The 24,219-nt window shown below is 48.9% G+C and overlaps 2 protein-coding genes across 6 annotated transcripts in view; both read left to right on the top strand.

Moving 5' to 3' along the window:
• Arap3 (ArfGAP with RhoGAP domain, ankyrin repeat and PH domain 3) overlaps positions 1–16,365 on the top strand; it is a 28,271-nt gene extending 11,906 nt beyond the window's left edge. For 2 of the 4 annotated variants that reach the window (XM_021150376.2, XM_029472125.1), the window contains exons 17-33: positions 1,599–1,818; positions 2,479–2,542; positions 2,734–2,897; positions 6,817–7,029; positions 7,591–7,696; positions 8,765–8,912; positions 9,194–9,262; positions 10,459–10,533; positions 10,616–10,730; positions 12,829–12,957; positions 13,038–13,171; positions 13,396–13,478; positions 13,572–13,607; positions 14,321–14,384; positions 14,500–14,637; positions 14,862–14,900; positions 15,339–16,360. In XM_021150376.2, coding sequence (XP_021006035.1) covers positions 1,599–1,818; positions 2,479–2,542; positions 2,734–2,897; positions 6,817–7,029; positions 7,591–7,696; positions 8,765–8,912; positions 9,194–9,262; positions 10,459–10,533; positions 10,616–10,730; positions 12,829–12,957; positions 13,038–13,171; positions 13,396–13,478; positions 13,572–13,607; positions 14,321–14,384; positions 14,500–14,637; positions 14,862–14,900; positions 15,339–15,818 — 2,277 coding nt within the window. In that variant the 3' untranslated portion in view covers positions 15,819–16,360. Of the gene's footprint in view, positions 1–1,598; positions 1,819–2,478; positions 2,543–2,733; positions 2,898–6,816; positions 7,030–7,590; positions 7,697–8,764; positions 8,913–9,193; positions 9,263–10,458; positions 10,534–10,615; positions 10,731–12,828; positions 12,958–13,037; positions 13,172–13,395; positions 13,479–13,571; positions 13,608–14,320; positions 14,385–14,499; positions 14,638–14,861; positions 14,901–15,338 lie in introns of all 4 variants that reach the window. The other 2 variants (XM_029472126.1, XM_029472127.1) reach the window with 2 other exon arrangements.
• Positions 16,366–19,503: 3,138 nt separating this feature from the next.
• Positions 19,504–24,219, top strand: part of Fchsd1 (FCH and double SH3 domains 1) — a 12,502-nt gene continuing 7,786 nt past the window's right edge. The window contains exons 1-10 of one of the 2 annotated variants that reach the window (XM_021151051.2): positions 19,504–19,572; positions 19,826–19,923; positions 20,497–20,542; positions 21,010–21,077; positions 21,402–21,537; positions 21,623–21,759; positions 21,871–21,934; positions 22,723–22,851; positions 23,272–23,394; positions 23,555–23,650. In XM_021151051.2, coding sequence (XP_021006710.1) covers positions 19,552–19,572; positions 19,826–19,923; positions 20,497–20,542; positions 21,010–21,077; positions 21,402–21,537; positions 21,623–21,759; positions 21,871–21,934; positions 22,723–22,851; positions 23,272–23,394; positions 23,555–23,650 — 918 coding nt within the window. In that variant the 5' untranslated portion in view covers positions 19,504–19,551. Of the gene's footprint in view, positions 19,573–19,825; positions 19,924–20,496; positions 20,543–21,009; positions 21,078–21,395; positions 21,538–21,622; positions 21,760–21,870; positions 21,935–22,722; positions 22,852–23,271; positions 23,395–23,554; positions 23,651–24,219 lie in introns of both variants that reach the window. The other variant, XM_029471906.1, reaches the window with a different exon arrangement.

Here is a 24,219-nt window from a genome sequence, read left to right as displayed (position 1 = left end):
ACATGGAATTTGCAGTGTACACCAGCCTGGCCTCTGACTTTAAGCAATCCTCCTTGTTTCTGCCTCCCGAGCACCAGGATATCAGGCAAGTGCCATCATGGCCAGTCACTTTCAGACACCGTACCTTCTCCATACCTCGACCAGTCAATTTCTGAGTCTCAGCTTCCTTTCCTGGAAGTAAAAAGTTTAGGCTCAGAGCCAGACATCCTGAGATCTAAGTCCTACAACTTAGCCCGGGGAGCTCTTCCACGTCTGTAGAGTGGGTGTAAAGACTCCCCCCCTGGGGATGAGGATTAGGTGACATCCGAAGCCCACACACAGTAAGCCCTCTGTGTGTGGGCGTTGAGATAATGGCGGTGGTGATGCTGCCGATGACGACAGTCTCTCCCACCCTAAAACAGCTCTTCCCTAAGTTCTGTTCACCTTCAACTTTTCACCCTGGTGCACCTTCCTTCCCTCCTGACAACTTCTCAGAAGTTGTGTGCAGCCTGCGGCTCCTCCTTAACCCTACGGCTGCCTTCCCCTGCCTAGACTCTCCAAAGCTGCTACCCTGAATATCGCTAGAGACTTCTCATGCCCAGAGGCTGGGAGCCACCTTCTGGCTTCCCCATGACATCTCTGATGCAGGTGACACTCTGCCCACCATGTTGTGGTCTCCTGATTATTTGTTCCAATCCATGATAGTATGAAGCATTCTGAATCTTTCATAGCAGTTTGGCAGGATGATTTAATTTGTGGAATCTAATTATACAAGTTAAGGGCTTGTATGTCTTTTAAAATAGTTTTTACATTTATTTAATTTACTTTAAATATATGAGTGTTTGGCCTATATGTATATTTGTATATAGGTATGTATATACCTATCTATACACTGTATATGCACAGTGCCCACAGAGGTCAGAATAGGCCATCAGGTCCCCAGAACTAGAGTTGAGGATGGTTGTGGGCCACCGTGTAGGTTCTGAGAATTGAACCTCGGTCCTCTGCAAAAGTTACAAGAGCTCTAGAACACTGAGTCATCACTCCAGCTCCCATCTTTGTCTGTTCATTTTATTTTTCTAGCAGTTAGTTTTTTAAAATTATTTTTAGTGAAAGTGTTGGTGACAGATCGGAACTCTTAAAAACCAAAAAAAAAAAAAAAAATTGTCACCCCCCTAGTTTGTTTTTTTAAACCCATGCAGCTAGAACCGAATTGCTTTTAGTGTGACCCCCCCGAAACATCGCTTTTTCCATAGTGACCTGCCGGGATGGTTGCCCAACCATGGTAACTTCAGAATGCATGCTGGCTACGCCCTCTTCTCTCCCACCTTGCTTAGGGAGCAGGGCAGCCACACTGGGGTCTCCTGTACGCTGGGGCAAATGGAAAGAATTTCTTTGTGCCTTCTGTTCCTCTCCCCGATCTCCCCTTCCTTCCTGCCCCCTCCCTTCTGTCTCCAGGACTGGCCCTGGGTCTCTCCCTGGGTCTCCCCGCTCTGGTCTCTCCCCACCACCACATTTCCTCCCCCTTTTCTCTGCTCTCCTTTCGTGGTCTCTCATTCTCATTTGCTTCCCCGACCCCTTGTCTTCCCCCCACCCCCATCCCCCTTCTGCTTCCACAGTGGTTCTCCCCGCTCAGCTGCCACCAGCTGCTGGGCCCTGGGTTGCTGCGGATGGGTCGCCTGTGGCTACGGTCCCCCTCCCACGCAGGCCTGGCCCCTGGTCTCTGGCTGTCGGGCTTCGGCCTCCTTCGTGGTGATCATCTCTTCCTGTGCCCAGCGCCTGGCCCTGGTCCCCCTGCTCCGGAGGACATGGTGCATTTACGGCGTCTACAGGAGATCAGTGAGCAGGGGTGTGGACAGGGCTAAAGGGTGGCCGTGGGCGAGTGCGAGAGTGGACCCTTTTTTCTTTGGGGATTCTCATGGGAAGGAGTAGAATGTAACAGTTCAGATAGAAGTTACATAGTGAAACTACCTAGATTTAGACAATGTTCCCATCAGTTCCTCGCTGTGTATCACTGGAGGGGTATTTCCATGTTTCCCTGCCTGTGATCTCTTATCTTAAAATGGACAATAATTGTAAGACCTTCCTCCAAGGGCTGGAGTGGGGTTCAAATAAAGAAACACAAAAAACGTTTATCACAGAACCTGGCAGGAAGCAACTTGTATATACTCAAAAAGTGTCATTTGCTGGTTGGGGACTAGGAGGAGGGACCATGCATCTTCACTTAATGTCTTCTAAAAGAAGAAAACTCTAGAATAACGCTCCAGGACTCTGGGAACAAGAGACCTGGGTTTTAGCTCAGCTTTGCTATTTTGTAGCAAACAATGTAAGGCAAATTATTTAACTTCTGAGCAGTCCTGTGTAGCATGGATGTAACAGTGTGTCGCTCACTAGTGGAACACTGTAAGGCTATTTGCTAGCGGGCACCTCTATGCCTTAATTGCCTAAGAGTCTTCACTGTAATGGTGTTGATGATAATATTCAAGGATTCTTCTACAGGTGTGGTCTCGGCAGCTGACACTCCAGACAAAAAGGAGCATTTGGTCCTCGTAGAGACAGGAAGGTAATGTTCTGTGCCTGTGACTCTTTGAACCCGGCTTCCTCTCACCCCTTCACTGCTTGCTTCCTCAAAGTTGCTTCCTTGGTTAGGAACTATCTGGGTTTGGCGTTGCTGCCCCCTGCTGGTCACTCTGGGACATCGCCTCCATGCCTGATCTCTGGAGCTGGCTCTAACTCAGGCTTCTTGGGTCTCAGGACCCTGTATTTGCAGGGGGAAGGCAGGCTGGACTTTGCAGCGTGGAACACGGCCATTGGAGGTGCTGCTGGAGGGGGTGGCACGGGCCTGCAGGAGCAGCAGATGAGCAGGGGAGACATCCCTATCATTGTGGACGCTTGCATCAGTTTTGTCACGCAGCATGGTGAGTGGGCACAGGTTGACACTGAGCTAGTGGGAGGGGTTGGAGAAGTCAGGGTGTGTGCGTGCGTGCGTGCGTGCGTGCGTGCGTGCGTGCGTGCGTGCGTGTGTAAAAATGATACCAGATGCTCTCTGAGCCTTAGTTCCCTCATCTATAAAATGGAACCAAATGATCTTCATTTTCCAATCTAATGTGACAGTGAAATGGGGTATGTCAAACAAGGCTCAGTTGACACTTGCGTACGGGGTGTGAGGATTCAACCATGTGGTGGGCTGGGAGGAGGCGCCTACGAGGCAGATCCCTGAAGGTCTGGTTAGAATGATCGTTCGGAGGAGGAGAGTGTCTAGGACTAAAGGGTCAGCGACTGCAAGCAGCCTGCTGAGTTCCTACTGCAGCCTGGCCAGACAAATCTACAAAATTCCTAGGAACTTTTTTTATGAGGTTGGATATTGAAAAAGAAAACTCATAGAAAACCAAGGAGGTTACAGGTCCTGGGTTCAATTCCCAGTACCAAAACCAACTGAGGAACCAAAACAAAAGCAAAACAGAACAAGGAGGCCTGCTGATATAGGCCTGAAACCACTGCTTCTTGGTCATCCAAGGCAGAAGGATTCTCAGTTCTGGCCAGCATAAGCAACTTACTGAGACCTTATCTCAAAATAAAAAATACAAAAAGGGCCAGGCGGTGGTGGCACATGCCTTTGGTCCCAGCATTAGGGAGGCAGAGGCAACCTGGTTTACACACACACACACTCACACACACACACACACACACACACACACACANTCTCTCTCTCTCTCTCTCTCTCTCTCTCTCTCTCTCTCTCTCCCCCTCCTTCTCTCCCCTCCCCCTCCCTCTTTCTCCATTTAAGCATTCCACAGCATGTGCATGGACAGAGGACAAATTTCAGGAGTCAGTTCTCTCCTTCCACCATGTGGCTTCCAGGATGGAGTTCAGGTCACCAGACACAACAGACATCACGCGCCTTCGCCTGTGGGGCCATCTCACAAGCTCCTCCCTCCTCCTTTTAAGTCCTGACACTTGGTTACTGACTTATATAGTCACTGGAGGTCTCAGATCCCTGTCCCCCACATCATTGCTGTGTGAACTTGGAAAAGCCACCTAACCTTTCTGACTCTAGGTTCTTCCTCTACAGTATGGGGTCAATAATGATCTCAGAGGAATTACTGTTGTAATTATTAAACGTGGCTCTAGAATCCGCAACTACAACTGTCACCCACCCACCTACCAAGCTCTTTGTACAACATCTCTGGTGCCACCCCTCACTCTGCATTCCACCCAGCCCTGCTCAAGCGCACACAGTCACCTTCCCAGGTCTCTTGCAGCCTCGAGCATGGGTGGCTTCCACCTCTGTCACAGATGTTGTAGGCTTCTGAGCCCTGTTCCAACAGAAGCCATCATGGTACCCCAGGACTGATCCTAATGCTCAGACTCACTGGTCAAACTTTCAAGGCCTCTGCCCCAGGCACTGCCCCTTAATGCATTGAGCTTGCCATTACATCCCCTGGTTCTTCAGCACAACCTTCAAGAGGTGTCCCTCCAAGAGCATCCACACTTAGCTTCTTCCTCAAGACCTGAAGGCCACATCTGGCTTGTCATGCCTGCTCCGCTCCTTCCGGAAGGAACAGCACCACCTCCTCCAGACCTCCCGAACATCCGCAGTGTAGTATTGCAGAGAGGCCAAGGGACCCTCTAGATCACACCTCTTTATTTTTTAATTTCTATTTTATTTTTAGCATCCCCAGACAAAACATTGTAGAGTAGCTTTCATAGACGACTATTATCCATGAGGACATGCATATTCACTCCTCCTGAAGAGGGCCATGAACCTGACCCCTCAAACTGAACTCTGACTTTGTGTGGACACACCGTCCCGGCTGCACTCCCCTGCCTGTGCCTGCATCACTGATAACACTACCTCTTATATACCAGCTTCTTCCAGAAATAAGGGACTCACCACCTTACGCGATGTGCCAATCAGGTTCTACCTCTCGGCCTGTCACCTTTGTAGACAGCCACTCATTGACACTTTCTGCCTTCTGAAGTCAAAGGCTAATACAGTAGGGATCCCTAATTTCCTCCACAGAGGCAAACTGGGCAGGTTCCCCTTAGGGATTGTGTGGTTAATGGAAAGATGTGTGGATTGGAGACTTTCCTGAAATCAAGGGTAGACATCACTGTGCTCTGGTACACCATTATGTGGTACACACATATGTGCTTACACACACCACACACACCACACACACCACACACACCACACACACACACATACACACACACACACACACACACACACACACACACACAGAGAGAGAGAGAGAGAGAGAGTGTTCCAGGATAACCAAAGCTACACAGAGAAATCCTGTTTCATACCCCTCCCCCCTCCCCCCACAACCCCAAACAAAGGTATTGATTATGGGTAGGGGTTTTACCTGGCATGTAAGAAGCCCTGGGTTTAATCTACAATATTGGAAAAAAACAAAGGATACCTTTATGACCACAAGAAGAGTTGCATTTTACCAGTCATGGGTGATGGATAGTCAGTGGCTACCGACCTTCTCCTCGCCACGGAAATGATCTCATTCAGTGATGTCTCAGCCACCAGTCTCCAGATCCTTTTTTTTTTTTTTTTTTTTAGCTTCCCTAGCGTTTATTTGAAGAATTCAGTCTGAGGCCCTAAGAGAAGGCCCTGGGATGGACACAGCTTTCCCTCCCAACTCCCTGCATTACCACACTCGTTCCATAGATATTGGTTCAGGTGCTAGCATGTGGCTGTCGGGAGGTGGCAGTGAATAAGGAAGATCCTGCGAGGCTCACAGACTACTGGGAAGATGGGTATTAAGAAAACAAACATCATCAGCTCTCATTATTTGCAGGAGTTATGGTCTATAAAGCCACTGCAAACACTTAATTGCTGAATACAGAATCTCAGTATCTCTCCCAAGGGAGAGACAGGATTAGAGTCCCCTGAACTTCTGGGCACAAGATTTTTTCATCAACCAATCAAAAAATAAAAAAATAAATAAAAAAAACAAAAGCAAACAAAACCAAAAACAAAACCACCACCACAACTGACAAAACCCTTGTGTGTTTTGTCATCTAAAGGCTGTTTATCTAAGGTATATGATTGATTCATTGACTCTCAACTCAAGGCCAAGATCTGCCTAGGATGTGTGAGACCCTGGTTTCCATTCCTAGTTCCTCCAAAACAGAAAACAAACAAACAAACAAACAAACAACCCCCCCAAAAGGTATTTTGTTTATGACCTGAGATCTTAGCTAAGAGCATGCGAATGGGAAAAGAACTGATTTTTTCTTTACTCTGTATGTGTTCACAAGTTACCATGGAGGCACCAGAAGTACACATGACCCTCTGTAGCCACAGTTTTTTTTATTTTTTATTTTATTTTTTATTTATTTATTTATTTATTTTTAAGATTTATTTATTTATTTTTATGTAAGTACACTGTAGCTGTCTTCAGATGCACCAGAAGAGGGCATCAGATCTCATTATGGGTGGTTGTGAGCCACCATGTGGTTGCTGGGATTTGAACTTTGGACCTTCAGAAGAGCAGTCGGGTGCTCTTACCCACTGAGCCATCTCACCAGCCCTAGCCACAGTTTTTAACATCTGTATATTCAACCAATTAAAGATAGAAAATGCGAAAAATATTGTAGTGACTATATGCTTTTTTTTCTCATTCTTTATATAGGTATTGCAAGTAATCCAGAGATGATATATGTAGGGTTATATAGAAATACATCACTTCATACAAGAAACTTAAGCATCCATGGATTCTATTAACAGCCGCATACATGGGGAGGATCCTAAGGGGGCCGCTGGGTGAGTGGGGCATTGTCTTCACTTGTTACTAAACAGAGACTGCTGGCTGTTTTCAGGGCTCCGGCTGGAAGGTGTATATCGGAAAGGAGGCGCTCGAGCCCGCAGCCTGCGACTCTTGGCTGAGTTTAGGCGGGATGCCCGGTCAGTGAAGCTTAGACCACGGGAACACTTTGTAGAAGATGTTACTGACACACTCAAACGCTTCTTTCGAGAGCTTGATGACCCCGTGACCTCTGCTAGGTTGCTGCCTCGATGGAGAGAAGCTGCAGGTACTTCCAAGACTCACCCCAGATCTCATCTTCCTCTGTCAGTACCCACAAAGTTCTCCTGTGGAACTGGGCAGTCCCTTCCCCAACATTCCCCATCCTGGTGGTCACCCAGAAATTAGGGAGGAGAGGATTTAGTTGGCTTAACATTTCCACAACACAATCTATCACTGAAAAAGCCCAGGGCAGAAGCTCAAGCAGGAAGCATGGAGAACTGCTTACTGGCTTGCTCCCCATGACTTGCTCAGTCTTCTTCCTTACACCTGCCCATGGATGGCACCACCCACAGTGCACTTGGCCCCTCCCACATCAATCATCAATCAAGAAAACGCCCCAACAGAGGTGTCCACAGGCCAATCTGATGGAGACAATTCCTCAATTGAGGTTCTCTCTTTCCTGGTGATTCTAGTTTTGTGTCACGTTGACAAAAACTGACCTTCACAGGGAGGTAGAAGGCAGAAGGAGATCCATCCATCCTGGGTTTATGTCTCAGAATATCCCTTCCTTCTGCATCCATTCTCTCTCTTCCTGGTTCCTCTCTAACTCTCCTCCCTCGGTCCCTAGAGCTTCCCCAGAAGAATCAGCGCCTGGAGAAGTACAAAGAAGTGATTAGCTGCCTGCCTCGAGTCAACCGCAGAACACTGGCCACCCTCATCGGGCATCTGTACCGGTCAGTACAGTCAGGCCGTCTTAGCCCCCTCTCCTGATCCTTCATTACTTCAAACCAATGGCACAACTTCATTCATTCTTTAATTCATGTCACTAATAGCTGCTATGTGAGGGTGTTGTGGCTAAAGGTTCAGAGTGGGTTTGGGGACTATGTAGACTTAGGCTTTAATCTGGCTCTCCCGTTCTAGCCAGGCAACTTTAGCCTCAGTCTGCTTGCTTTCAAAAGGAAGGTGATGTAATGAAGTTTCTACCTGATAGGTTGTAGGAAAGTAAAATGAAATAAAATAAGCCATGTGATTTTGGTTTTTTGTTTTCGAGACAGGGTTTCTCTGTGTAGCCCTGGCTGTCCTGGAACTCACTCTATAGATCAGGCTGGCTTCAAACTCAGAAATCCGCCTGTCTCTGCCTCCCAAGTGCTGCGATTAAAGGCATACACCACCACTGCCTGGCTATGTGAAAATCTTAGTATAGCACATGGCATGTTATAAACTTCAGAAATGATTGGAAATCAACATAATTATTATTTTTATTAGACTATGCCAAGTAAGAAATTTGTTCTAAGAAATAAAGATTAAGATGCAGACCCACCTTTAGTGTATTAGGAGAAAGGGTTTCTGGTGTGGGGTGCAGGCCTGGTTATGTTGCATTGGTATTACAGAGGATTGCCAAATATAGGACCATTACCAAATCCAGTTCCTTGCCTGGGTTTCCAAATAAAAGCCTGTAAGGTGTAAAGTCACACCCATTCATATGGCTTCTTTAACAGTAGGGCAGCTAAGCTGTGAAGTTACAAGAGAGTATATGGCCTGAGGGTCTAAAATATTTATTGCCTATTCTTTACATAAAAACTATGGATGCCTGCTCTAGTAATGATCAGCCATACCTTAACTGTCTGAGATAGTCAAAGCTCCTTGGGGCCAATACTGTTTAATCCACTGACATATACCCCACACTCAGCCTAGCACTTGGCACTTGATAGAGATGCGGTAAAGGTCTTCCAAAGTAATGGATGTGTTGGTGAAGTGGTGACCATGAGCTGGACTCACGGCTCTGGGGTCTCTCTCTGCAGGGTGCAGAAGTGTGCGGCTCTAAACCAGATGTGCACGCGGAACCTGGCCCTGCTGTTTGCGCCTAGTGTGTTCCAGACAGATGGGCGGGGAGAGCATGAGGTTCGGGTACTGCAGGAGCTCATCGATGGCTACATCTCTGTCTTTGATGTAAGGCTTCCCTGACCCTGCCATACAACCCCTCTGTCCTAGCCCTGTGGACTCAGAGTCTAGACCCTCATCCCTCAAGCCCTAGCCTATGCCTGCACTGGTAACTTCCTCTCAGAGTCCTGGGCTTCCTTCTCCATCAATCTAAACCCCAATATCCTCTTGTTATTGATTCCTGTTCTTCAGGCTTCCAGCCCTCTTATCCAGTTCCCCTTTGACCTTGCTATCTGCCCTGCTTCCCTCCTTTCCCGGTAGCCCCTGAGATATTTTTGGTCCTGTTGCAGATTGACTCGGACCAGGCAGCTCAGATTGACTTGGAGGTCAGTCTCATTACCACCTGGAAGGATGTGCAGGTAACACGCCCTAACGTTAGACTGCTGAGTGGACCAGAGGGACATCACCATAGGAAACGCATCTTCTGTCCACTCAAGGAAGCTTCCTAGCCTGCCTTCCTGCACATTTACCCTTGGCTCTTTGGTGGACAGGGGAATCCCCAGGAGGGAGGTGTTTTGGGTAGTGTGCTTGTTCCATTTATTCCGCTATGGGGTTTCCTCAGTTCATCCCTTTCTCAGGGATACTGAGTATTAAACCCAGGGCCTCGCACAGCCTGGGCAAGCATTCCATCACTGAGATACACACCCAGCACCCCATTTCTAAGTACAGGAGATCTCAGGAAAGCCAGGTGGGGTAGTCCATGCTTGTCATCCTAGTGTCTGGGCTGGGTGGATCAAGAGTTCAGCCATGGAGAGCTCTGCAGGTCAAGGATGGAAATGGAGCTCAGATAAGTGCTTGCCCAGCATGTGTGAAGCCCTGAGATGGATCCCCAGAACTGGCAGCACATGCCTGTAATCCTAGCACTTAGAAGGCAGAAGCAGGAAGATCAAAAGTTTAAGGTCAGGAAAGGTGGCTCAGTGGTTAAGAGCACTGGCTGCTCTTCAAGAGGATCTGGGTTCAATTCCCAGAACCCACCTGGCAGCTCACAAGTGTTCACAACTCCAGTTCCAGGAACACATGCAGGCAAAACATCAATGTACATAAAAAAAAGATAAATAATTTTTTAAAAATAAACTGGGCCAGACTGGGTCTATATGAGACCCTGTCTCAAAGTTCAAGGCCAGTCTGAGACCTTGGGGGATTTGGGGTGGGGCAGGAAGATTATTGTATAAAACACAAAAGCAAGAACTGCTAAGGACTTCCTATGTTACAAGTACCTCTAATCTCATTTTAGAACCACAGAACTCCATAAAGTTGGTAGTCTCATTTTTTTTAATTACTTATTCAAAGTAGGTTACAGTGGAAGTGGTAGAGAAAGAACTCAGAGAGTCTTGACTGCAAACCTCTTCTTGAGGCTGCTGTACTGCACTGTCTGAGGTGGCACCATTCACAGCTAAACATTCATCGTGCTCATCTTGGAGTTCTTTCCAAGGCCCAAGCCGTGTTGGTAGTAGGGGCTGGAAGGAGCTCTTTGCTGGGGGAGGTACCTAGGAGGCACTCCTCCATCTTGGAATTTTTGTAATTTCCCCATCCACCTTTATCCGCCTGCCCCCAGTTGTCCCAGGCTGGAGACCTCATCATGGAGGTTTACATAGAACAGCAGCTCCCGGACAACTGTGTCACCCTAAAGGTCAGTGTTGAGGGATCTGAAGGGGTAGGGGTGGGCAGGAGCAAGGCCCTAATGAGTGTGGGTCCTCTTGTCTGTATGCTAGGTATCCCCAACACTGACTGCTGAGGAGTTGACTAACCAGGTGCTGGAGATGCGAGGGGCGGCATCAGGGACAGACTTGTGGGTGACATTTGAAATTCTTGAACACGGAGAGCTTGGTGAGTATCATCACACGTTTGTGTGCGTGGACACATGACCAAGGTCATCCATGACTTCTCTGTTACCAAATGTAATGGACATTTTACTAGTCAACTCATCCACACAAGAGGGTGTTCACCCTGGATGAATTTTATTTTCTTAGTCCTCTTCTCTTGGCATCAGTAAAGGTTTCCTCTATCTTGAAGGAGCCTCCCTCCCCACTTTGCCAAGATTGAAGTGTTAGAAGGGCTACGAACCAATCCTGGGCCCCTTCTTCTTTTCTACCTACATTCTTCCCCATTTCTTTAAATACTTAACTGATATCCAAGTTAATTCCAGTGGGCTGGAAACTCACTATGTAGATCAAGCTGGCCTTGAACTTATGGAAATCCCCCTGCTTCTTTTCCCCAAGTGCTGGGACGACAGGTATACACCAGCATGCCTGGCTAACCAACCAGATGTTTATCTCTGGTTCAGATATCTCCTCTGCACTCTAGACTTACATATCCAATTGCCTACTTGACACTTCCTCTTCTCACAGGCATTTCAGTACATAAGACTGATATTTCCTTTCTTCTTAGGCCCCTCTCCCAATATAAAATCCAGACTATTTTCTGGTTTTTCTTTTTTCGGCAAATAGTATCATGGTTTACTCAGTTATTAAGTCCAGAAATCCTATGCCCACCAATTAATTAGTCATATTGATAGTTCCTATTAATTAGTCATGTTGGCAGCCCTCACGTCTATCATTCTTTCCCATATCTGTTACTTCCCATCCTACTCATGGCCACCATTATCTTTCTGCCTCCCAATACGAACCACTGAAATGCCTGGCTCTAGACAGGGGACAGCTTGACAGGGTTCTGTTCTTTCCTCTCTACAATCTAGTTTCTGAAGAGCAGCCAAATGAACATTTCAAGTATAAACCAGATCATGCCGTTGCTATGGTTAAAACTTTCTGATGGGTTCCTAATAAATTTAGAATAAAGCTCAAAGCCCTCATCATGGCCTGCAAAACCTTGACTTCCTGTCTGTTGCTTGTCTCTCAGACATCATCTCACATCAGCAGTTCTCTGACCTGTTTCTGTGAGAGGAGAGTGCACCCTCTCTCCTCCATGCTGAGGACTGAACACGAAAGGCAAGCATGCACCACTAAGCTGCACACATTCCCATTCGGGCCACACTTGCTGTTTAGATCCCCCAAGAACAATTTCTTGACTCCTGGCATCTGTTCTTGCATTTTTTGGTCCTATAAGATCCTACCTGGAGCTATGGTGGTGCACAACTGTAATCCCACAGTAGGAAGGCAGAGGCAATTGGAGGACAGTCTGTTCTATATAGAGTTCCAGGCCAACCAGAGCTACAGTGAAACATTGTCTCAAAACAAAGAAACATGCCCAAACCAAATTAAAAAATTCAACAAAAAAGATCACCCATGATCTTAGGTACAGCTTGCTCTGCCTGATCTTTCAGATAGATTGAGGAGCCTTGTCTATAAATGCAGCATCTGATGGCCTCGCCTGACCAGCCTACCTCACCTGCTCACGTGCTTTTCTCTCTGTGCCTCTGTTTCTCCATGTGCCTCTTAAATATTATTTTATTTCAAAGTGATTACTGGGGGTTAGAGAAATGGCCCAGTGGTTGAGAATGCCTACTGAACTGTCTTGTAGAGGACCAGAAATTGGTTCAAGTCTCCATACTGGGTGGCTTACAAACTGCCTGTAATTCTAGTTTCCAGGAAACACCCCCCTCCCCCACACACACACACTTACAAACTGCCTGTAACTCTAGCTTATAGGAAAGCATTACACACACACATACACACACACACACACACACACACACTTAGAAACATATACCTTTAATTTAAGTCATTACTGGTCTCTGTTTTGCTGCTTTGCTTAACTGATTGTCTACTGTTGATGCCTTCATTAGGCTGTAACAGGCCTATGTATCATTCTTACCATTGTATCCCTGGGATATGGTACCTGGCATAGCATCAGGGGCTGTGGTTAGAAGGGGGTATGAAAGAATGAATGAACCAGTGGGAGGTGAGACAGGACCTCCAGGCTCTGGCTAGTTTTTGTGATTATTACCTGTCTCAACATTTCCCTTCAGAGAGGCCACTGCATCCCAAAGAAAAGGTTCTAGAGCAGGCCTTGCAGTGGTGCCAGCTTCCAGAGCCCTGCTCAGCCTCTCTGCTTCTGAGAAAAGTCTCTATGGCACACGCTGGCTGCCTCTTCACAGGTGAGCCTCCTCCCTCAGCCCAGCATTCTCTAGGCCCCTCTCCCGAGAGTCCCCTCCCAGCATTGCTCTTCTGTGTCCAGGAGTCCGGCGTGAGAGTCCACGGGTGGGGCTGCTACGGTGTCGTGAGGAGCCACCTCGATTGCTGGGAAACCGTTTCCAGGAGAGGTTCTTTTTGGTGCGTGGCCGATGCCTGCTGCTGCTCAAGGAGAAGAAGGTGATGCCCTGGGGCTAGTAGGGTGGGATGCTGGGTGGCATCAGGAGCCTTAACTGTACCAACCCCTGACCCCACAGCCCATATCCTCACCAATCTCATTGCTTCACTGACGTTGACTTTTCTTATTCTATGATCACGTGCCCAGTGCGCCCATGACTTCTTGATTTTCCTAACGATGGTGTTTTTGTATATCTCAGTCTTACTGCCTTTGCTCATGTTCTCAGAGCTCTAAGCCAGAACGGGAGTGGTCTCTGGAAGGTGCCAAGGTCTACCTGGGAATCCGCAAGAAGTTAAAACCTCCAACACTGTGAGTTTTCCTCCCTGTCCTGACCTAGGGCTTCCCTGCTGACACCTCTCTGGCTTTTAGTTACCCTAACTACTGGTCTGCTTTGCCTTTCAGGTGGGGTTTCACATTAATATTGGAAAAGATGCACCTGTGAGTATCTCTAGCTAGCTGCTTCTCTGCCTCTACCCTGCTCCTTGTCTGTCCATCTGGCTGACCATCTGTGCATGCATGTGTTTGTGTCTCTGTCAGTGTGTGTGTGTGTGTGTGTGTGTGTGTGTGTGTGTGTGCGTGCGCGCGCGCTCATGCATGTGGAAGTCAGAGGTCAACTTCAGGTGTCATTCACTAGGACCTGGGGTTTGCCAGTTAGGTTAGGCTGGCTGGCCGGTAAGTCTCAGAGAGCTCCCTGTTTCTAGCTTCTCAGCACTGGGATAACAGGCACTAGCCACCATGCCAGCCTCAGCTTTTTCTTTTCTTTTTTAATTAAAAAAGTTATGTGTATGAGTTGTTTTGCCTGAATTTATATCTGTGTACCATGTGTAGGCCTGGTGGCCACAGAGGCATCAGAATGCCTGAAACTAGGATTATAGACGGTTATGAGGCACCGTGTGGGTGATGAGAGTTGAGCCCAAGTCCTCTGGAATAGCAGCCAGTGCTCTTAACCACTGAGCCATCTCTCTAGTGTCCCCGTTTCTGACACATGTTGAGGATCCTACTCCGATCCCTATGCTTGTATGGCAAGCACTTTATTCTGACTGAGATCTCTCCTAGCTCTGCCCTGTCCTCTTCCTCTACCGTCTCCTCTGTTCCTCCACACTTGCTGCTAGGACTCCTTCAGTTTCCTGAATCACTCTGTTCGCCCACAGCTGTCTGTCCTGCACGGATGAGGAGGAGATGTGGGACTGGACCACAAGCATCCTTAAAGCCCAGGTGAGGAGAAAGAAGAAGCTGAAGGCTGGGCTTCTGGTGCTTCTGGGGTCCAGCCACACCCCCACCCCCCAGTGCCACCCAGGCGACCAGTGCCAACAGCCCACTGTCTCCTCAGCATGATGACCAACAGTCTGTGGTTTTACGTCGCCGTTCCTCCTCTGACCTTGCTCGTCAGAAGTTTGGCACTATGCCCTTGCTGCCCATCCGAGGGGATGACAGTGGAGCCACCCTACTCTCTGCCAATCAGACCCTGGTGAGACCCTACCCCCCAGCATGTTTTAAGCATCTGCTCCTGCCCTTACCCTTGTCCTATTGCAGGAGGAAACAGTGTGCCTGTATGCCAGATGCCCCACCCCCTCACCACGATCCTCTTGTCCACAGTCTCTGTGCCCTCACTTCCCACCAGCACCTCCTGTTGCCAGGTCTCACTTTGTCTCTGTCTCTCCCTCCCCTCATCCCCACTCTACCTGGGTCCAGCGGCGACTACACAACCGGAGGACCTTATCCATGTTCTTTGTGAGTATTGTGCTTGCTCTGGCTGTGTGTCTGCCAGCTCTGTCTGTATTCCGTGCTGCCCACACCCTGGTGTGCTCCATGTCTGTTCTGATGCGGGCCATCGATGCATGCATTTGTGGCAGAGGAGGACAGTGAGGAGGGATATGATGAGGAAAGGAGAAAGTAATTACAGATCAGAGAAATAGAAGAAAAGAGGTTAAGTGAATGCATTCAGGACCCAGATAGATCTGAGTTCAAGCCTCACCAACGATCATTTCCTTACTCTGCAGTCCAGGGCATCTCACTCCCCTGCAGCATGACCCACTGGTACAGGTTGTTCTGACATCATATATGTCAAGTATTTTGTAGTGTCTGAGTCAAGGAAGAACGTGACCCCAGGATTAATAACACAGTGACTCTGACACTGTGCCCACCCTCTGCTGTTCCATTTCCATCCAGCCAATGAAGTCACCCCAGGGGTCTGTGGAAGAGCAAGATGAGCTGGAGGAGCCTGTGTATGAAGAGCCAGTATATGAGGAGGTCGGGGCCTTCCCTGAGCTTACCAAGGACACGACCTTCTCTTCCACATGGGAGTGGTCGGCCAAGTCAGATCCACCCCTTACCAGCCAGAGGTCCTTTGATCAACCACCCCTCTCCAAGGCAAGCATGTTGGGCCACGAAGAGAGGATACCTGACCCTCCTCCAGGCCCCCCTTCAAAAAGCAGTCCTCAGGCACGAGGGTCCCTAGAGGAACAGCTGCTCCAGGAACTCAACAACCTCATCCTGAGGAAAGGAGAGCCTGCCTCGTGTCTAGAAAGCCCTTCCCAGCCCACCAGTCCCCAACCTCCAAGCCCCACCAGCCTTCCAACACCGACCCCCAGCTTACCCACCCAACCTCCTTGCACTTCCAATCCACCCTCCAGCCAGCCTCTCACATGACCCCAGGGCCCGCAGTTGAAGAGGTAGGTAACCAGAGGAGAAGCCAGGCTCTCACCATGGCAGATGACTGCTGGGAGCTTCTTCTGCCCTGGATAGATGACTCTGGAATCCAGTATGGTACCATGGAAGGAGCACTGGGCTGAGAGCCCTGGAGACTGTGTGTCTCAGGGAGGATCATGGCCCCTCTCTGGGCCCAGCCCATTTGTCTGTACTATGAAGTCACTAAAAGAAGGAGAGGGGTGAACACCGAAGTGTTTCTGAGCTAGGAGCCCTGATATTCCCCTCAATAAGGGCAGTTCCTAGTTGATATATTTGATATAGGGGTTCAGTGAGAGCTTTGTGGCCTAAGAATGGTTTTACTACATTATAGGAAAGTGAAAGTTTGGAAGCCAGAGATGGGCATAATATCTAAATCTATGTTATTTCACTTCCTATGTACTGGAACTGCCTTGAGGCCCTAGAGTGGCTGATTGGGATTGGGAGCTGGGGTAAAGGAGAGTTGAAGAGGAATGGATCACTATTAATAAAATTGGGAACCAAAAGGCTCGTTCTTTTTAACATCATTCATTCATTCATTCATTCAACAAGTATATACTGAGCACCTAATTGGTGCTGCCAAGTGGGGTGACATAATGTGAACAAATTAAACAGGTTCCTTGCTCTTACGGAGCCTACAGAAAAGAAACCAAATTCACATGTCAATCAGAGGTCAGGTGAGTTTAGTACTTTGAAGAGACTAAACTCAGCGACAGCTTGAGCTAATATGGATGTGGCCTTCACACTAGGTGGATGTGGAGGGGGCGGCTCTGAGGAGCAGAAACAATGGCAAGGAACCAATAAGGGGAGTGCTCAGAGCAGGAGGGGCAGGGGCAGCAGAGGGCAGGAGCAGGAGGGGCAGGGGCAGGAGAGGGCAGGAGCAGGAGGGGCAGGGGCAGGAGAGGGCAGGGGCAGGAGAGGGCAGGGGCAGGAGAGGGCAGGGGCAGCAGAGGGCAGGAGGAGCAGGAGAGGGCAGGGGCAGGAGAGGGCAGGGACAGGAGAGGGCAGGAGCAGGAGAGGGCAGGAGCAGGGGAGGGCAGGAGCAGGGAAGGGCAGGAGAGAGGGCAGGAGAGGGCAGGAGCAGGGGAGGGCAGGAGCGGGGAAGGGCAGGAAAGAGGGCAGGAGAGGGCAGGAGCAGGCGCTAAAGCTGTTCAGTAGGAAAGGTCTTGGCCCTGTGGGAGGATAGCAGCAGTTGGGACAAAGATTAGGTAGGTAGTGGGAGAGGCAAGACAGATAGGGAAAGGCTGAGAATGGTGGCCCACACATTAAATCCCAGCACTCAGGAACAGAGGCAAGTGGATCTTTGAGTTCAAAGTCTGCCTGGTCTACAGAGTCAGTTCCAGGCTAGCCAAGGCTGCATCGTAAAACTCTGTCCCAAACAAACAAACAAACAAACAAATAAAAAACAATAGAGAAAATTCTGAGGACATAAGAAGGCAGAGAGAAGGCTTTCATCAGAGCTTTTGGCTCAAGCCTTCATTAGCAGCACAGCAAAAATGATGTAAAATTAACTGCTTCCGGCCTTTCTTCCTTCTCAGCCATAAATCTGCAATTTTCTAGGAACTTCACTAGAAATTCCATGGCAAGGGTTGAATATGTAATAAACTCCTTGTGCAACTCCGGTGGCTTTTGAGTTTCCTGAGTCGCCACACGTATTTCTTTTATCAAAAGAGACAGAAGGAAACCCTTTTTCGCAATGTAATGGCTTTTAAGATAGAAAGTGACGACTGTCAGTTAAAACTTATCTTTAGTTTCAGCAGTGGGGAGGCAGAGGCAGGCCAAGCTCTGTGAGTTCAAGGTCAGCCTGGTTTACAGAGTGAGTTCCAGGACAGTTAAGGCTACCCAAAGAAAACCCACTTAAAAATAAAAAGTAAACTGAGAGCCACCAAAGAACAACATTGGTGGTGTTTAGACACTTAATGGCTTTCTCTCTTTTGGGGAGCCCCATACCCACATGGGGTACAAACACATTTTCCCCTGTGCTCCTTTGGGGAGCACATCCCACAACCCCCCTTGCTTGGATTTGTCTTACTTTCTCCTGATTGAATTTTCTCTTTGTTCTTGTGCTCTAACCTATATTAAATTATCTTTAATAAAATTTCCAACTCTGCTTCGTTATAACAGCTAGTCTTGGAATTCCTTTCAATATCAAAATCACAGATCTCAATTTGGACTGAGTTGAGATCAGTCTTGGGGAACTCCTTAGGGTGCCAAGGGTGACAATGTGGAGCCTTGTCTCAGTCCTCTCAAGAACAGGAGGAAAAACAAAAAACAAAAAACAAAAAAAACAAAAAGCAGGAGAAGAGGGCTTTGTGCAGGGGCCCACCCTTCATATCATTGTAGCCTGTCTTCTATTTAGGTTTCAGGCATTTGGGTTTTCCTTGGAAGCAATTACATTTTCAGCATGTTGTTTTAAAATTACAATTTAAGTACACTGTTGCTGTCTTCAGACACACCAGAAGAGGGCATCAGATCTCATTAAGGATGGTTGTGAGTCACCAAGTGGTTGCTGGGATTTGAACTCAGGACCTTCGGAAGAGCAGTCAGTGCTCTTAACTGCTGAGCCATTTCTCCAGCCCAAAATTACGTTTTAAATTACATTTTAAATTACATTAAAATTACATCTTAAGCCTATGGTTTTAACTCTTTTCAATCACTGGTCACTGTGGAAACATCGAGTTGTGGGAAGAAAGAAAGCTGGAAGCAAGAAGGCTGAATGTTAGCCTTGAGAACCGATAATGAAGTCTTGGAGAAGGCTGATGGTCTTGGAATTTGAGGGAAATAGGTCACTAGAATGTTCTTTTTCTCTCTCATTCTGAAATAGAACCTGTATCTCTTACTGATGGAGGGATTGTAGGATAAAATAAAATTCACACTGAGGGGCTAGGGAGATGGCTCAGTGGGTAAAGCCACTTGGTATTTAAGTGTGAGGACCTAAGTTCAAATTTCTAGAACCAATAAAAAAGGTGAATGTGTAGCGCTAGCATCTGTAATTCCAGTGCTAGTAGAATACATACACACACACACACACACACACACACACACACACACACACACACACACGTCGGTAAACTGGGGGCATAAACCCTGAAGAAAAGTTCCAAAATGCTAACAAGAACTTTCCAGTCCCACGCCCCTTCACTGATACCATTAATGCCCACTGGAGCCCAGGATGTGCCCGTCTTTTTCCTCTGGACTCGTTTCTGCGAGCTCCGGGCCTGTTTCTCACCTCTGTCACGCTAGCATTTCCAGTTCTGCGGGGATTAGGGAAAGGTGCCTCCCTTTGTTAGAGGCATTTTCGCTCAGGTGCCGGGTGACTCAGTTTCCCTGATTACCTGTCTTCTGCTTTTAGTGTAGAGACTGGTGATAGGCATATGTAAATGAATGACCAGAAGTAATTACAGGCTGAATCAGTGGCTATACTAGAAATAGAACTCAGGCGTCTTGACTCGACTCAGAAGCTCGAGGAGCTCCCGACCGCCAGGCGCACGCTGCGTCGCCCGGCGGCCTGGACCTTTCCGGGGTACTTGTAGAAAGCAGGTTGAGTTCCTCTGCTGCTGCCCCTGTGTTCTTCCGCGCCGGCGCGCAGCTTGACGAGAGTGGGCGGAGCAGGCCAACTCTGGGGCGGGGCCTTGTCGTGGGCGGGGCCTCCCCGAGTTCCGGAGTAGAGTGTCTGGCAGCCTTTGCTGGAGCCGCGATGCAGCCGCCGCCCCGAAAAGTGAGATTTGCCCAGAAAAAGGGATTTCCTGGAGGTCTAGGGGAGCGGAGGGAGGCCGTGGGCTCTCGACTCGGGGTGGGTCACAGGGAGTGGCAAGGAGGTTAAAGCCTAACATAGAAGAAACCGAGGAAACAGTCCAGCCTCTCTCGGGCCCCGCCCCCTCACCGCTCCCGGTGAGGTGTTTTGTAGGTCCCCACGCCGCCGGAGTGGGGTACTAGGCGAGAATCCTCACCTCTCTTTCTTAATCCTACAGGTGAAGCCAGCCCAGGAGGTGAAACTTCGCTTTTTGGAGCAGCTGAGCATCCTTCAGACCCGGCAGCAGAGGGAGGCGGATCTACTGGAGGACATCAGGTAGCCCTAGACCCCGCACCTTCTTGTACTCCATCTTCACAGGAGCGAGCGGCCACTCTTTCCTCAGTATACATCTGTCAGGGTTGGGCGTTGTCTGGATGAGCTTTCTGGCCTAGCCATTCATGACCCTTATCTTAGGCATACCTCTTCGGATACTGGAGCTATATACATACATAGAGAGCCCCTTCCTCAAACCACTTGACTTCACACCACTCTCTCCTCTTCCATAATCAAGCTTAGGGCATAACCCCCTCCCTCTTCCAGACCTGTTGGAAGTGACGGAGCCCGCGAACCCAGCCAGGTATTAGCAGTTCTCTGACCCGCAGGCCCACAGATGGTCCTCCAGGGGTGGGAGGATCCTGCTGGGGCTCTGAGCAATGAGGAGAGGCTGACCTGTGTTGCAGCTTCCAGAGGTGATCTCAAGGACTCTTGTCTTTCAGACCCACTCCCTCTGGATGTAGTCACACACTGGGTTGGTTCCTTCTTCCTCCTGCTCAAGCTGAGGAGAGACTTGAGTGTGGAAAAACAGTAGCCAAGAGTAACACCCCTCCCTTCTACCCCCAATCCCCACAGATCCTACAGCAAGCAGAGGGCAGCCATTGAACGGGAGTATGGCCAGGTATGGGACTCCTCTCGTGTTCTAGCCTCCTTTACATGGGCAGCAGATCCACCCCACCCCACCCCAACCACCATTGGTGTAGTCAAGAACAAATTCCTAACTCTGTGATGTTTTTATTTGTGAATTAGAATAAAGTGATTTCATTAAAAAATTAGAACATATGTAGAATCAGCCAGATTTATGTCAAATCCCTGCTCTATTGCTTCCTTAGCTGTGCAACCTTGGACAGGTTACTTTATTGTTTTTTTGGCCTCAGTTTTTTCTCTGTAAAATGGGAATTGTAATAATAATACCCCAAACTCCACATAAGGTTCTAAGGACTAAATGAATAAATGAACGTAAGGCATTTAGGAAATGTATATGCTATACATCCAAAGGAGGGTATCACAGACCCTGGGTCCAAATTCTCCCTCAGTTGGGGTGAGTCTTCATAAAGGATCTCCACGTGGGATGGTTTTTCTCACCAGGCCCTCCAGAAGCTGGCTGGGCCATTCCTGAAGAGAGAAGGGCAGCGGAGTGGAGAGACAGACAGCAGGTGAGCTGCACAGAGTGGGACATGATGGGGAGCTCAGCCCCTAGAGATCTGTGGGGACAAGGACCCAGGGAGCAGGGGAAGGCACGTGAGCTGAGGGTAGAGCTGACACAGCAGAAGCAGAGGAGCTGACCCAGCAAGGACACCGTGGGTGGGGGTGGAGGGCATGAGTGATCCTGTGGCTGAGTTAATGGGCTGATCGATTGCTGGGCTCCTAGATGGGGGTTGGGGGACACCTCTCTCTTGTGGGATTGGGATTGGGGTGGGGTCTCATGAAATGGTGGAGTGTTTCCCTCTTCAACACGGACCTTCTCCGGGGAGGGGTAGGACAGTGTTTGGTGCCTGGCGCTGCCTTCTGGATGCCACTGTGGCTGGAGGCCAAACCAGACTCCAGGCGTCTGACCGATATCGCGACCTAGCAGGGGGTACTGGGAGAAGCGCCAAGGAGCAGGTGCTTAGAAAGGTATGTGTCCGTGGACCGGGCAGAGGAACTTCCAGCTCAGATTAGACCTGGCTTGGCTCAGGATTCTATGTGTCTTTGCCACTAGGGGACAGAGAGCCTCCAGCAGGCACAGGCTGAGGTGTTACAGTCTGTCCGGGAGCTGAGCCGAAGTCGGAAGCTCTATGGGCAGCGACAGCGTGTATGGGCCTTGGCCCAGGAGAAGGCAGCTGATGTCCAGGCCAGGTGGGCTCTTGGATGACCAAGTAGGACACCCAAGGCATGGTGTGAGGACTATGAGGTGGGGTCAGAGTGTCAAGGCTGTACCTGACTCTTGACTATTTTTTCCCTGCACAGGCTGAACCGAAGTGACCATGGTATCTTCCATTCTCGCACTAGCCTCCAGAAACTGAGCACCAAGGTTTGGAGGGGATAAAGGCATAAATAGTGGTAGTCTAGTGGTTTGGGGTCCAGTGGCATAAAAGTAAGAGATTAGGTCAAACCAAGTATATAGATTTCCAAGTGGTTCATTACCAGGCATGTAGTATGCACTCAGTAATATAGCCACTTGGTTTCTCTGAACATCATTTTCTTCATCTGGACAGTGGAAACAATGCCTTTTTGTGGTTGTTTCTTTATATGTGCTTTGAAGTACCTCTAATGCTAGGCAGTGTTCCACCCTGGGGATACAGTGAGAACAGGACTGCTGGAGCTCCACCCTCACAGCCTAGGCGAGACAAGAGGATGATGATATAAATGAAAATGCTGTGACAGTTGGGCTCCAGTGAGAAGGGAGGCCTCCCTGAACAGGTGCCCTGAGTGTCAGGGAGGCAGCAGCCACACCAAGATCTTTGGGAAGAACGTCCCAAGGAGAGGGGATGTGGAGTGCAAAAGCTGAGGAGAGAGCCACTTTGGTTCAAAGATCTGAGAGAAAGGCCAGTGTGGCCACACCACAGTAAGCAAGAGACACACACCTGAGAAAGGTCAGCTTGTGCGTGTCAGAGCTGGTAAACTATAGCAAGGCACAGTTGGCATTTCTATATATGTGCAGAAGCCACAGGAGGGTTGTTAAGCTAGCGTTCTGCATGGGGGTTTTAGTGTAGTGCCAGGCAATAATGTGAGATCCATTCTCGTTCTGGATTAGAGGTTGGCCTTGGAAAGCCTCCAAGGGTTCAGGACTCCCTGTTGACTCTTCTTTCCGTTTCCTAGCTGTCTGCCCAGTCAGCCCAGTATTCCCAGCAGCTGAGAGCAGCCCGCAATGAGTACCTGCTAAATTTGGTGGCCACCAATGCTCACCTTGCCCACTACTACCAAGAGGAATTGCCAGCACTGCTCAAGGCCAGTCCTAACCCAGACTACTCCTGTCCTTGGTGAATGCAGACAGCATCCCGGGTTCCTCTTCCTCCCAAGGCTGACTAGTGCGAGTGCTCAGAGCAAATAGAAGATGCACGTGGGGGGGGGGTTCTGCTTCTTGATGCCTGCTTGACTCCACACTCCTCATCAGAGTTAACCCCAGTTTGCCCACATCGTAACACCAATGAGGTTCGAAGAGAATGGACAGAATAGACATACTTAAACTCTGAAGTGGTTTAAACATGACAGACTATGATTAGAAGCAGGGATGCCTTATCCCTTGTCTCCTCCCTATCCTTCATGTCCAGGCCCCACCCATAAATGGATGCTGTCTGCACTAGAGTCCTGGGAGAAGGTCATATGGACCTAATGTACTAAGGTACTTTGGGGTTCTGTTCTCTCCAGGTCCTGGTAAGTGAGCTGTCAGAATACTTGAGGGACCCCCTGACTTTACTGGGACACACAGAGCTGGAAGCTGCGGAGATGATCCTGGAGCATGCCCGCCATGGGGGGAAGGCAACGTCTCAGGTGAGGGCTCCCCTTAGGATGCTTCATGTTGTTTTCTTCAAACCCACCCCCACCCACCCCCCACCCACCCCCAACATGCAGTTCTAACTTCTTCCAAAAGGATCTGGGGACAGGGTCGGGTGGGTGGCAAGTGAGTGCCTGTGTATTTATTCAACCCTAGGTAAACTGGGAACAAGATGTGAAGCTGTTTCTTCAGGGGCCTGGAGTCTTTTCTCCCACCCCACCTCAGCAGTTCCAGCCGGCAGGGGCTGATCAGGTGAGAACACCCTGCTTGTGGAAACAGGCCAAATCTAAGCGTAAGTATGCTTTAGACCCCTTGTCTCATTGTTCCTATCCCACTATTGATTTGGTGACTGTTCAGCCTTGGACAGGGGTTTTCAAAATCCCATTCATCTTCCTCCCATCTGAACACAAACACATCTCAGTTGGAAGTCGGACCTGTTCTCTTCATTCACCCTGATCCCATTCCTGAGCCTGCGTCTACATGAGCACACACAGACATTCACTCCATCTTCTTTGTCCCTGACAGTGGGGGTCAAGACGAAGAAGGAAGGGGCTGGAGAGTTGGCTCAGTGGTTAAGCATTTGTTCTTATAAAGGACCTGGGTTTAATTCCCAACATGCACTTGAAGCTCACCACTACCTCGGGCACCAGGTGTGCATGTGGTGTGCAGACATATATGCAGGCAAGGGCAAAACATGTATAAACACAAAATAATAAAATAAATCTTAAACAAAAGATTTAAAAAAAAATAAGGAGGGAAAAGGGCTGGTAAGCAGGATGTACGCAAGCCAGGCATGGTGGCGCACTCCTTTAATCCCAGCA

The sequence above is a fragment of the Mus caroli genome, chromosome 18 (assembly GCF_900094665.2).
Source record: "Mus caroli chromosome 18, CAROLI_EIJ_v1.1, whole genome shotgun sequence".
NCBI lineage: Eukaryota > Metazoa > Chordata > Mammalia > Rodentia > Muridae > Mus > Mus caroli.
The sequence above is the reverse complement of the archived record's forward strand: the minus strand, read 5'-3'. Positions and strand labels throughout refer to the sequence as shown.